Source organism: Pholis gunnellus, assembly GCF_910591455.1.
Source record: "Pholis gunnellus genome assembly, chromosome: 2".
Lineage (NCBI taxonomy): Eukaryota > Metazoa > Chordata > Actinopteri > Perciformes > Pholidae > Pholis > Pholis gunnellus.
The window spans coordinates 23,126,854-23,140,386 of record NC_136536.1 but is presented as its reverse complement, the minus strand read 5'-3'; the positions used below and the strand labels follow the sequence as shown (position 1 = coordinate 23,140,386).

The 13,533-nt window shown below is 43.7% G+C and overlaps 1 protein-coding gene across 1 annotated transcript; it reads right to left on the bottom strand.

Annotated features, from left to right (window-relative positions):
* Positions 1-6,532: 6,532 nt before the first annotated feature.
* pim1 (Pim-1 proto-oncogene, serine/threonine kinase) lies at positions 6,533-10,309 on the bottom strand. Its single transcript, XM_079173888.1, has 6 exons — positions 9,914-10,309; positions 9,520-9,626; positions 9,362-9,412; positions 8,836-9,202; positions 8,151-8,327; positions 6,533-8,047 (listed from the first exon to the last, which is right to left on the bottom strand). The coding sequence occupies exons 1-6, from the start codon at positions 9,993-9,995 to the stop codon at positions 7,833-7,835; spliced, it is 999 nt and encodes a 332-aa protein (XP_079030014.1). The 5' UTR covers positions 9,996-10,309; the 3' UTR covers positions 6,533-7,832.
* Between the last annotated feature and the right edge of the window lie 3,224 nt (positions 10,310-13,533).

Below are 13,533 nucleotides of genomic sequence, written 5' to 3'. Positions count from 1 at the left end.
CACACATTCAGTGCAACGTGGTGTATTCAGTTATGAAGAGAAATGTTCCAGAAAACTGTATTAAAGGCTGGTTTTCCAAAATAGCCAAAATAATTTAGAGCCTAGTAATATCTTCACATCTCCATTCAAACGACACATGCAATCAATCCGTCTCGTGCTCTGATCTAGAAAAAAATGGCTATTAGTATGGTTTTATGATTTATCGCTATTAGTATGGTTTTATGATTTATCGCTATTAGTATGGTTTTATCGCTATTAGTATGGTTTTATCGCTATTAGTATGGTTTTATGTGCCGTGTGCAGGCAGGTAAGTGAACACGGAGATGTCTGAGCTATAGCGACGAGAGGCTAACGGTGCTAACAGCGCAGTACAGTGGTAACAGCGGGCAACAGTGCCACGGTGGTTTGGGGGGACGGCGATACAGCAGCATGAACGCTGTGCAGTGCGGAACACACACAGCTTCCTCTCACATCATGGGTACTAATTGAAGTACTCTATCGTACCCGTATCACTTTAACCAAACTGGTATTGGTGGCATCGTCATTTTTTAAACAATACTGAATAAACAATCTTTAAAAGTTACAATTTGCTAATGTGGAGTCCATCCTACTGTAAAACTGCCATTTCTGAATCTGGCATGAATTACGTACATGTTTCAGAATATCTCTGGAAAGAGGCGAATATATTATTAGTGTACAAAATACCAAAATACAAACCATCTCTTCCATTATGAAAACAGATTGTACACATAATAACAAATAAAGGGGTATATTGAGGTTCTTGGTGTCTGTTTCCCTTGTGATGATGGGCAGCTGGTGGCCATAGTTGTACTCACCTTTAACCACTACATCACTGTGTGACTCATTCCACTGTGAAGTGATGGAAACTGTGAGCTGATCTCTGAACGTTTTTTCTTTCAACCTGGCAACAGACAAATACTCCTCGGAGGCTAAATGTGATTGAGCATAGCAGCCACACACACACACACACAAGAGAGAGAGTCTGGATCAACTTTTTGATGAGTGAAAGAGCAGGGTGAGAGCGAAGCAGGGACAATCCCGTTAGGAGACAGTTCAGCTTGACCTTTTTGCTGGAGCATCGCACCCTCAGTTCTGCTGGAGGAAGTGACACAGACGCTGTCTGGCCACCAGCCCTTACTCACTTTGTGTGTGTGCATGCGTGTGTGTGTGTGTGTGCGTGCACAAGGTTGTTGTGACCTCAAGACAGAGAAGGAAATTCTCCAAGATGAGGACATCTTGTAAAGCTCTGCCGAGGATTTAAGTTTGAGTGTGACGTTAAAAGGGGCAGTGCATCAACAAGAATCCAATGAAAGAATCATATCGAGTTGAATTATGGGAAGTGTTTGATTCAGGCTTTTCTGGAGCTTGAAAAGTTGTGGGATCTCTCCTTGCTGATTCAGTTATAACTGTTCTGTCTCTCCGGTCCCTCAACAGCAACATTAAAATGCTGGAATACCCCTTTAAATGCAGCAGCAGTGTAGGAAGTATTTAGATCCTTTACAAATAAATGTTCTGTGCTCCGCACTTTTACTTTGCTAAAAGTTACCCGAAAAACCTACTTAAAGTATCAAAAAGAAAGAGATTCTTATTTATTAACGGCTGAGTAGCACTTTTAGCTGGTCCAACTTCTTTACATATTGTTTGGTAGGTAAAAGAGAAACTGAGATATTCTTTTTACATTGATTTGTAAAGATGGGCACAAAACCTGTTTCAGGATATTAGGCTCGTTTGACATAAGCCAGTCCTGCGCAGAATCGATCACCGGCGATCGGCGCACAGTGCGTGCCGGTTTGATTTGATCCCGACTTGCTCTGACGTCATTGCAACACGTGGTCAACGATAACTTCACGAGATCGAGGCAGCCGTAGTTTTTAGTGCCAGGCGCCACAGCTGCTCTCCACAGAATGCAAGACCCCGAGGCATGATGGGAAACGCCTGGCTGTCGCCCGATCAAAGAACTAATTACCACGTTTTGTAGAAAATCTAATTTGTCTGTGTAATTGTAATATTTAATGCTCGATTGTTGGCTATTGGTTGAATCTAAAAACATATCTTGTGTGATTGTTATTATTAAGCTCATTTATATAACACATATCAGAGCAGAAAAGTGTTTCACGGACATAAAAAGAACAAAGAATATCATACAATGCAGATACACGCACATTCCCACATAAATATATATTTACAAACACATGAATAAATCCGAACGAGGTCTGCAAACTACAAGTAGCCTACAGATCAGATCTAACAGGAAGTCACACTTTATTCTTTGAAGGTGCCTGAAAACTGCTCGACTTGACCACATTCTTTTTTCACTGCCCCCTGCTGCTGCCGCCTGCTCTCGTCCACTTTCCAGAGGAGCTGAATCAGTCACCTGCAGACATTTACAGTTACCAGCACACGTGTTGCCAATCAGAGCCCTCAGGCCAATAGAGACCCAAGTAATGCCTGAGAACATGTCCACGTGTAATACTATACTAAAATACTATATCCACAAATACATTGTTTTGAATTCAATATTTAAGGACTAATAAAGCAAAGCAAATTGATTCTTTAAAACAATGAAAAAACACGGCAAAAGGGAGAAAATAGACAAACATTGGTAAACATGGCAGGCAACAACCTCAACAGTAGAGAGGAAGAAGTCTGCAGTCATGAGGACTTACAGAAAGGGTTCATAAAGGGCTCAAAATGTCTGCGAGAGAGACACTAAAATCATATAGATATAATTGAATTGAATTAAGTCTGTAGTGAACACAAACTGCAGAGATTAGAATGTTTTGTTATGTCAGTAAATACTCCTCTAATGAATTCTTTAAGTCTTTTTACGTGTCTTAAAAAGGGCAGTTGCTTACATGTGGCTAAATGACACTTCAAAACATCATCAATGAGACTAGTCCATCTTTACACTTTTGATGCATATATGAGATTATCTTGCTGAACGAAAATGTTTACTCATCAGAAACAGAGTTTATATTCTGCTATAATCCCAAATCCCCAGCGGCTGATCGTCGAGGGAATCAGTGTAAATGCTAACTTACCGTGAGACGGCTTAGAAACACACGTCATCCCTGAGGCACTGATGTCACACAGACTATGTATCGCATTTTAAGACCATATCATATGTTTTGAGTGTAATATATGTATCTGTGCAGTGACCAGACCCATTTGAGATGCAACAAAACGGAAGTACAAAGTCGCACAAATGGAGACACTCAAGTAAAGTACAAGTAGCTCATAAAATCGCACATCAGTACACTACATGAGCTAATGCATTTTCTCTTTTTTCCCACCTCAGGGAGTAGACTTAAATTGGAGTTGGGGGTCGCAGCAATGACTGCAGGTAAAACAAAGACCCTCGTATAGTGGAATAAATCTGGCTGTGCTTTAAACCAGACCTCGCTTTCCTGTGACTGAGGTAGTAACCTTCTTGTGCAATAGATCAAACCTTTGGTTTGATCTATTGCACATTCCTCACTGCACTGCCAATTTCACAACTGATGCACCAGTGTGTTTTGTATGTGTCAACATCATCATTTACAGACCGAACCATTGCACACACAATTTTCCCACTCATCTGCGAGTGTTTGGAAACCCCGCAAGTGAGCGCGTGAGAATGTGTGTGTCTGTGAATGTTGTGTATTTATCAGGCATACGGAGACAGACAGTGACAGAGAGATAGAGATAGAGATGGGGGGGGGGGGGGGGGGGGGGGGGGGTCCTTACAACATTACAACATTACCAAACAGCTCCGGCTCGGTGAGTAGCAGTTGGAACAGGGAGGAGGGTGGATTGCGCAACAGCTGGGCTTTCTTCTTCTTTCTCATGAGAAGGTGCGGCAGGCACTTACGGGAACGAGACGGAGACGAGCCAATCAGCTCTCACCGGTTGGGCAGCATCTCAGGTCAATAACGCCCGCCAAGGGAGAGTGAAGAGAGCATGTGATTACAAAAAAACAAATGACACTCATTGACTCATTATCAGGAGAGACCCAAATGAGTTGTCAGTGTCTTTTCTTCTGAACATAAGACAGCTTTTGTGTCCTCTGCGATGACTCAGTGTTGAACTAAGACAGTCAAATGAACTTTGGGGGGGGTAGGGGTGACTCACCGACAGTCAATTACCAAGCTCTGTATTTGACTCTGAAGACAGTTTGCATAAGTTCCTCCACATGTGCAGAGGGAAAAGAAACAAAGGTAGTATGAACAATAGGACCACACAGATGGTGTGACTGTTGGTGTCTAGATACAACTGCCTCAGATGTCTACTTGTATTTCAGATTCAAAGGAGGGGTTTGACATTTTGGGGAAACAGGCTTGTTCACGTTCTAACCGAGAGTTAGACGAGAAGATGGATACCTAACTCGTTGTGCGTCCAGGTAAACATGAGAGGTATAGGCAGCAACCGGCTAGCTTAGCTTAGCATAAGCACTAGAAACAGGGGTAAACAGAAAGCTAGCCTGGCTAGCTTCACGACAGGTCTTTTTTTAAATCACCTTTAGGTTGACAGGCCACAAGCAGAGACTGCGAGGAGTCATTGCGTCTGATCAAGAAATAGTGTGGCGCATCACCTCCCTGTAAAAACTGCAACTTGTTATTACAATTTGGTTTCAAGCACAGCTTAACAAAAGAACAAATAAGATGATAGTGAGCTTTTCGGGTGCTATTAGGCAGATTTTGCTGCCTTTGCACGGCGCCATGCTAGCTGTTTCCCCCCCGTCTCCAGTCTTCATGCTAAGCTAACTAGCTGTTGGCTGTAGCCTTATTTTTCAACAAATACAATTTCTAATCCCAAAATGTGAAAGCCCTCTGTAAAACATTTGTTTGGCTACAACAAGTTGTGAAAACAATACTGACCGTAATATTAACCTTTTAAATTAATGGCAAACTTGTTAACAGTTACATATTTTATACATCCAGCAGTTACACAACTTGCTCTTTCTCTATTGACCATTTTTAAATCCTCAATAGAGAACAACGCCAGAGGCCAGTTAATAAACAAACAATATTTTCAAACATTTAAAGGCCCATAAAAGCTCTATTGGTCTATTTTGATGCTTTTTTATGCACCTGTCACCTTATTTACATTAAATGTAGAAAATAAATCCTACTGTAAATCAATTTATTTTCATTGTGAATTCGAAAAATGGTCTGCGGGCTACCCAGACAGGACTACTTGTGGAACATCAAATTGGCAGTCAGATTCGTTCATGTATTGTGTAGTTAACGTTTTCTATGTGGGTAGGTGATAGCTGGTTTGTTGTAAAAAAAAATTATTATGATTAACAGTCATTGCAGGTAAGAATAAAAAAACAGATTCTATCTCTAAGTCCTTTGTTGGCTAAAATACCTGGGAAATTTAAAACAGCAGAAAGTCTTGGCTGGATTTTAGGGACGTTCAGCGGCCGACGTGCAGAGTCTGATGTGACATGCGGTTCTCAGAATGAGAGGGGAAATGAGTGGCGGTGTCATTCACGGAAACTACCTGTGGTCTCCGATACGCTGTGATCTTTTCAGGGAAATTGCATGTTTACCGAGTACCTGCAGAAGAAAGCCGGCATCAGATCAGAGAGATTAGTGATGACTAACATTTCACTTTGAATTCATTTTCAGGGCTGGTTTCCTTTCCTCTGGTCTATTATTGTCTGACACAAAAATACATAGAGCGAGTTGTATGGAGCCTTTGATTTGGTATATTTTTGACTCGAACCGCCCCTTTACTTCAGCCCCCGAAGGGTTCAAATCAAATCACAGCTGGTATGTACACATAGTGTTCACCTGACAGCCACTAACAGGGGCTGATAGGAGCGGCAGCGTTCCGACCTCCATTATAATTTGCTGTTGTTTTTCGCTGTAGGTGAGCTGTCTCGAGGAAGATCGACGGGAGTCCCACAGGAGCGTCTCAACTGATTAAAGCCACCACTCTTCTGTGTCCAAGAGAGCAGATCCGCGATAGGCTGCTTGCTGGTCACTGGAGTAGTTTGGTTCATGGGAGAAGCATGTGATGGTGCTCTTGTTCCTGCAGGTGTGTCATTTGGAGACATGTTCAGATCACTCATGAGGTAAATGCTGTTATTCAGCCATGTGAGAACCAATATAAGACAAATACAAGAGTGCATGTTCAGTTTGACTGGACAATGTTCTATCAATGATAAAGTCGGTGCTGTTTTCTTAACTCTCAGTCGGTTCTGGGAATGATCTGGCACCAAAAAGCCCGCTCTTGCTCCATCTTCCTTCTAGCAGCATGCTTTTCTGTATCTTTTCATCGGCTCTCTGTATCCACTGCTACTCTATACAAAAAGGTGTCAAACAGGAAACCACCTGACTTAGTAAGTTCTATTTACGTGTTGCAATGCTTTTGTTTGCACATGTTTTTCTTGTACTCTGAAACATTTGGTAGCAGCTTGCTCTGAAGTGTGTTGCATCACCAATAGTTACCATTGTTGACATGACCACGCTGAGGTCAAAACGTACCCACCGTGTTACCCGAAGCAATACAAAGGAGTCAGGTGTCATAGTTTAAAAAAATATTTATTGAAATTGTATAAAAATAGTTTCCAACGTAATTTGAATGGATGAAAATAAAATTAAAGAAAGAACAATCCAAGCTGCAATCGTGAAACCAGAGGAGTTTTCTCATTCTCACTTCTCTCACACACACACACACACAACATTCAGAACACACTCGCTCCAACAGCAGACAACAGTAACGAAACCAGTTACCATCAGTAGACGCTCAATGCTTCCACACATTATGATGGAAGTGCTTTCGGGGACTATTTACACGACAAACAAACACGCACTCATTTGCTCTTTAAAAATAAAAATATTTTAAATAATCGGTTGGGCCCTTCAGTGACTGAGGAATGAGATGCGCACCAGCAGCAGAAAAACTCTCATAAATAAATAAATATATTCTGCGCTCATCGATGTGTTGAAAAGCCACCGCGATAATAAATATCTTGATTCACAATTCTTGTCCCCACCGAACTTTAAGACCTGTGTGAGGCACTGTTTAAACATTCAAAAAAATAATGTTTGAAGTGAAGTGATGAGCAGAGGATGTTTTGCATTGTGGTGTGCATTCAGGGTGGGAGTTGCCTCACAGCCTCGTGTTTGTGTACAGTACAACACGAGAGGGTTGCACACGCTGTAGTAAAAGAGTGAGGTAAGTCCAGTGTTTCCTGTTTTTTTATGACCTGTTTGCACAGGGTTACTGCCGGAGCTATCGAGGTCATCTGGTTGCTAATGACATTGGAGTAGTAGAAGTAGTGGTAGCAGTGGTTGTAAATGACATAGGCTTTACTGATCTAGGCCCATGAGAGGAAAAAACAAACAATATAAAGCCTTGTACAGTGAGGAGCTAAAGGTTCTCTTGACATAAAGAGCCGTTCTGCTCTCACAAATTCAAGTATTTTCAGGGTCACCGCAACAACCTCACAGAAGGCACTTGAAAGGTCGCGAGTGCACTCCGTCCGCTTGCCGTTCGGGCACCGCGGCGAGCACGCGCACTGTATTTGCTCAACGCAAGCGTCCGTGCATTGCGGAACACGCCTTCCTACAGGCTGATGATCACCCGACGAGTAGTCTGGGTGGTGAGGGCGGAGAGAGGGCCTGGGACCGCCAGGGTGAAAACGAGTGATGTCATGACCCCGGTTTTCGTCTGGGTTACACCTCGAGGGTGCCGGGTACCGTTGGCCTCTCCCATCTCCTCCTTTCTGCTTCAAGTCCGTTACATTAGTGTTTTTTTGTAACGGTCTCTTCTCGCATCATGGGAAGTCCAGGTTCGGAGGCGAACTGTCCGGGCCTCCATCACCGAGCCACGGCCAGGGGGGCGGACGCGAAGGCGGCGGTCTCGTGGCCGATGCTGTGCAGCCTGATCTCCGCGGGCGTCATCTCCGTCTGCAACAGGGACGGGACCGCGGAGGAGGATGTGCTCTGCAGCCACGAGTGGTTGACGATGTCCTCGAAGGACGGGCGGTCGGCCGGCCGCAGAGACAGACACCACTTGATCAGCTGCTGGCATTCTGGAGGAGGAAGAGGAGAACTGATAAGTCCAGAGCACAAAAAAAAAAACAGGTGGGAAATAACACGCGCCTGTCGCCAGAGAGCTAGAACATGCGAATTTACCTGTGGAGACTCTCCTCCGGAAGAGGACCTGCCCTCTTGTGATCTCCTCGTCGTGTTCGAACGGAATGTCCCCGCACACCATGTCATACAGCAGGACGCCCAGGGACCAAACCGTGGCAGAGCGGCCGTGATAGCGGTGATATTTGATCCACTCTGGTGGGCTGTATACTCGTGTGCCTGTCAGGTGAGAAGAAAAAAAGCAACATATTTTAGCAATGCACATCTTAACTGAAAATCCCTTAATGTATTATAGAGTCAAAATTGAAAATGAAAGCATTGCAGGAAAGGTTTAAATGATTAACAAAGAGTGCAGAACTATCAGCTGAGCTGCTCCTGGGGCTTATTATCTGGGCTCAGGTGCCAGGGAGCGTGACTAGCTGTGTGCGTGTGTATGGGAGGGGGGAGAGACATGTGACTTTGTTTACAAACTTTGAGTTGTAAAAAACGCAGCTTCCCTCCTACAGGGGGCGCCAAAGCAAAGGCTGCTGAGCCAATGTTAATAGTCTCTAGTGGAGGAGGGGGGTGTCACAGATGACACAACCTAGGAATTCCTGCCTGAGTGCGTAGGTGCAATTCATAAGACTACATGTAGCTACATGGCTACTAAAATAAACTACGACGTTCTAAAATAAATGATCACCCTAAAATACCACGAGAACTCGTCTTTTGAGCGGCGGTGACTCACCGTCAAAGTCCGTGTAAATGGTGTCCTTCAGCAGGGCTCCGGACCCGAAGTCGATGAGCTTCATCTCGCCGGTGCGCAGGTCGATGAGGATGTTCTCGTCCTTGATGTCGCGGTGCACCACGCCGCAGCTGTGGCAGTGCCGCACGGCCTCCAGCACCTGGAGGAAGAAGCTCCGCGCCAGCTCCTCCGGCAGGGCGCCTCTCTCCGTGATGAAGTCGAACAGGTCCTTGACGTTCTCGGGCCGCTCCATCACGATGATGAAGCTGTCCGGTCGCTCGAACCAGTCCAGCATCTTGATGACGCCGCGGAAGCCCGTGCAGACTTTCTTCATCAGCACGATCTCCATCGGGACCCGAGAGCCATTAGGCTGAAGAGATCAACGAGAAATATTAGCATTTACTACCTACATACGCTAAATTAATGGCCAAAATAGTTTCAACATATCTTTCTGAAACAATATAATTCTCTATTACACAGTATCATGTTAATTTGGTCGATATTAACGTGACTTAAAAACGTTTCTTACCAGCTCTCCCCAGTCGGAGACTCTGTCCTTGGCCACATGTTTGACAGCCACCTAGCGGGGCAAAGAAGACACCGCGTCAGACGACATGTACAACAAGCCCGCATTTAATACATTAAACATGAATACATTATTACAAAAACACAATAAGGCGTACTAACCGGAGCTCCGTCGGTTGTCCTCGTGCCAGTGTAGACTGTGCCGAAGCCGCCGCTTCCCAGCACCGCGCCGACCTGGTAGAGCTTCTCGAAAGGCTCCCTCTCCTTCACTGCACACACAAACACAAACACAGCCGGTGAATACCCGGGAAGAAACTAAGCCATAACACCCCCCCTCTCTCTCCGCGAGCTACACAGAGTGAAGCAGCGGTGAGATATCAGAACAAAATAATACAGATGATAGGTCGTTAATGAATGTTTAAAAACGAACTGCCGAAAACGAGTAGCGTTAGAATATGTGGACGGAGCCACGATAAGCGGGACTGCCAGCCATTACTGCAGCCCCGGTGCTCCATGACAACACGGTGGAGAGAGGAGAAAAAGAAGGGCGTCTAACCTTGCTGAACTTGGAGCTGCATTTTCGCCGGCATGTCTACGGCGGAGATGTGGGCCAGAGAATTGAGCTTGGACAGCAGCATTCCTTTAATGCTATCCACCGCGGGCCAACGACGCGTGTGTTATTCTTCCGTTTAACAGTGGTATTATTCCGATAGTACGACTCTCCCGTCTCCCGCGTAGAGCTTAAGATCCACGTTGCAGAAACAAAATATGCGGTAAGGATCCTCTCATCTGGATAAAAGCAAATGCCGCTCCAGGGAAATATAGCCCAAAAGGTCGTCCCGGCGTACGGATATGAGTTATCGGTAAAAAAAAAAGAAAACCTTACGCGAAACCACAGCTGGTCTCCGTAATGTTTTGTAAACAGTTAAACACAGAGCAAATCTCTCCGTCAGAAACCGGCTCTTGGAAACAGCGAGAAGGGGGGGAGGACGACTATAAGGCAGTAGTAAGGGGGCGTCACCACACGCCCCGTTTACCCGCCCTCTTCCGCTCCCCTGCACCAATCGGACTGCACAATACGCACGTCAATCACAGAATGAAAATAGAGCCAGCCCCATAACCGGCTGGGCCAGACACAGACGTGGCGGGAATAAAAAACGCGCTAAAAAAAAAAAAAGAGGGGGTGAAACTAAAGTAGTTATTATGATTTAAAGTTGGAGGGAAAATGCAAATTTAAAGCCAAGTGGGTCTCCCCCTGTCTCCTTCCACTGACTCAGAAAAGATGAACAGACTATTATTAATAGGCTTTACACAAAAAAAGAACACAAACAAAACAGGAGTGCATTAAGGATGGATGCATATTCTTTTCTACTCTACCAGATACAGTTTCTCCATATTTTATATTAAAGTCTATGTTTTCTTGTAATTGCTCACTCTTCTCTTTTCCCACTTGTTGTGTCTTTATTTGAGTTTAGAAACAGATGGCTGCTTTTGGTTGCACTTAAAGCATCCACGTGGCTTAATAAAGACATTTTTTGCACAGAGATGCAACCTGAGTGCAGTTCATCAATTGCGTTGCCGCTATTCTAACCCCCTGTCATTTACCTTATTATTTCCACATTAAACACAGAGGTTTACTGGCCGAAGTGAAGTCCGGCATGATGAGTCTTTATTTGAGTTGCCCGACAAAGCCTCTCCACTGGCTGCGCATCAAAGCGCGCCGGAGAGAATGGGCGCATTCCTCTCATTCTTTCAAATTGGGTGGCCGCGTTTGCAGGCGCTCACAGGATGTGGGAAACTAGAGATAAAAAGACATCCATTTACTCCCCCTCCCCCCTCTCTCTCTCTCTCTCTCTCTCTCTCTCTCTCTCTCTGCTCCTCTCTCCGCCCTCCTTTTCCCGCGCATGTTATTGTCTGAATGGCATCCAGTCCCCCCCCCCCCCCCCCCCATTAATTAAGTTTAGTTTTCCTTTGAGATTTCATGGTAAACCATCATAATGCTGATATATTGAGTCACAGAGTCGTAATGGGACGATGTCTCTCTCATCACACTAGAAGAAAGGGAGATTCATAAGGAAAAATATGTTTGTTAATAATAGTTTATTTTTGATGGACCTCTGGGAACTCCACTTTTTTTAAATAATAAAGATTAATTCTGTCCATCGTTTCTTTTTTTAACAATCCTTTTGCGTGCATGTACAAGCAGCAGCAACTGTGTAGCATGGGCCTACGTAAAGACATTTTGCAAAAACAAATAACAAAAAGCTTAAAATAAACCTGCACCATCTCGGTCATGAAGTAGCCTACGTAGTTAACAAATACAAAAGTTTGTGGACTATTATCTAACCTGTTCTCAGGTCATGCTGGCTGACTGGAATGCAAACGATAGCATGGGAGTGTTCGTAATTTGCTCCAGGGCAAATTCCTGTAATGTCTCTTCAAATGTTTGAAGAGAATATATGCAAATCCGGCACTGAACCACGTAACTCCCCAGTGTCAACCAATCATCACGTTTGAAACGCGTTAGTTATAGCCAGAGATGGGCAAAAATACATCAAAATGTATTTTGATACAAAATACAAAATACCCCCAAATAAATGATTACAACAAAATACAAAATACAAAATACTGGTGCCAGAAAATGTAACAAAATACATGTATTTTGTATTTAAAATATAGGAAATACTTTTTTCTGGATTTTCTGTTTTCTCACAATGTGGTATAGCAGAGCATTCAGGTTTATATAATGTACACAAAGCTCTGGTGAACCCCACAAACAGGAAGAACAGTCACAGAATGTCAGTGTAACTTAGCAAAGCTATTGAAAGACAACAACTTGATTATGTATATATATATTTTTATTAATGGGACTTAACAGCCCATAAACTTTGGCTTTGTATCAACAAGAACATATTTATCACATATGACATACAAGCTCCCAATCTCCCTCTTCCTATAGCTAGCTACTCGACTGATAAGTTAACTTGCTAAACACTGGCTATGCGCTAGCCTAGACAGCATGCTAGCGTCATTAGCATGTTAGCATCGATCGCTAGCTTGATATTATAACCATCACCATGTATATACAATAGGCTATGTAGCCAGACCCAGACATAAATTATACATCAAGCTAGTTGACATCTGTCACACTCAGATACAATATTTAACTTGACAGACAATCCGTTGAACTTGAAGATCTGAAGACTGAACTCGTGAACTGTTTTTTGATTCGTGGAGAAAGTATTTTGAGTATTTTAAATACAAAATTACTCCACTCTGAAGTATTTTGTTACAAATTACGTTCGACTTTTAATCGGCCCTATCAAATACAAATTACAAAATACTCAAAAGTATTTGAAATACGTATTTCAAATACAAGTAATAGAAATACTGCCCATCTCTGGTTATAGCGATGGAATGGCTTGTACACCGAAACCAAAGCACAACTTGTTTTACTGTAGTTCAATAATTAGTGCGTGCTTGTGTGTAAAAGCTCAGCGGACTATAGTCTATTTTTAGTGGTCTCTTGTTTTCTTTTCATCTTACTGAATTTACAACTTAATATGTGAGACATCTAGGATGTCGTCAGGCTGCAGTAGTAACACTATAGTAGTTTAAGTGTGTAGTGTCCTGAAGAGGTGCAGAGAGCAGTGAGTTCATGCTCAGTCGGGAGGCCCAGGAGAGGTGTGTGTGAAAACGGAGCGGTCCAAAGCAACGAGTGTGGCTCATGAAATGCCACCAGTGAGCGCATCTCTGTGGGGCTGCAGATAGCTCGGCCTGCATGATCAGCAGGGCTCAAATGACAGCCATCTAACCCCTTCTGTTAGAGAGACAGATTAGTAGTTGCACCGCTTGCTTTGGGGCCAGCTGCTCAGTCGTATCTCTGGAAGTCTCAGTTTCCAAAAGGGCAACATTACTGTATAGAAGGACGTCGCAGATTTCTATGTCAGTGATCACCAAAAAAGATTCATGGTGCAGCCCCATATCTGATGAGCTTCAGTCACTCAAGTTTTTACCACGTTTTCTTTGACACATCAGTCCGGCACTGCACACTGAAACTTCAGAAAGCCGCATGGGAAAATAGCACCTGGGCAAAAGGTTTTGCTTACGTAATACTCCTATGAATTGCTTCCTCTTTCTAGATAAATAGAAACTCTTCCCGCAGAAAGCTTTCAC

Excerpts from the sequence above, each read along its gene's own strand:
- pim1 (XM_079173888.1), bottom strand. The coding sequence starts at position 9,995 with ATGCTGCTGTCCAAGCTCAATTCTCTGGCCCACATCTCCGCCGTAGAC. Across the intron at positions 9,627-9,913 it reads GCAGCTCCAAGTTCAGCAAG|TGAAGGAGAGGGAGCCTTTC; the intron begins GTTAGACGCCCT and ends TTGTGTGTGCAG. Across the intron at positions 8,328-8,835 it reads CATTTACACGGACTTTGACG|GCACACGAGTATACAGCCCA; the intron begins GTGAGTCACCGC and ends CTCACCTGACAG.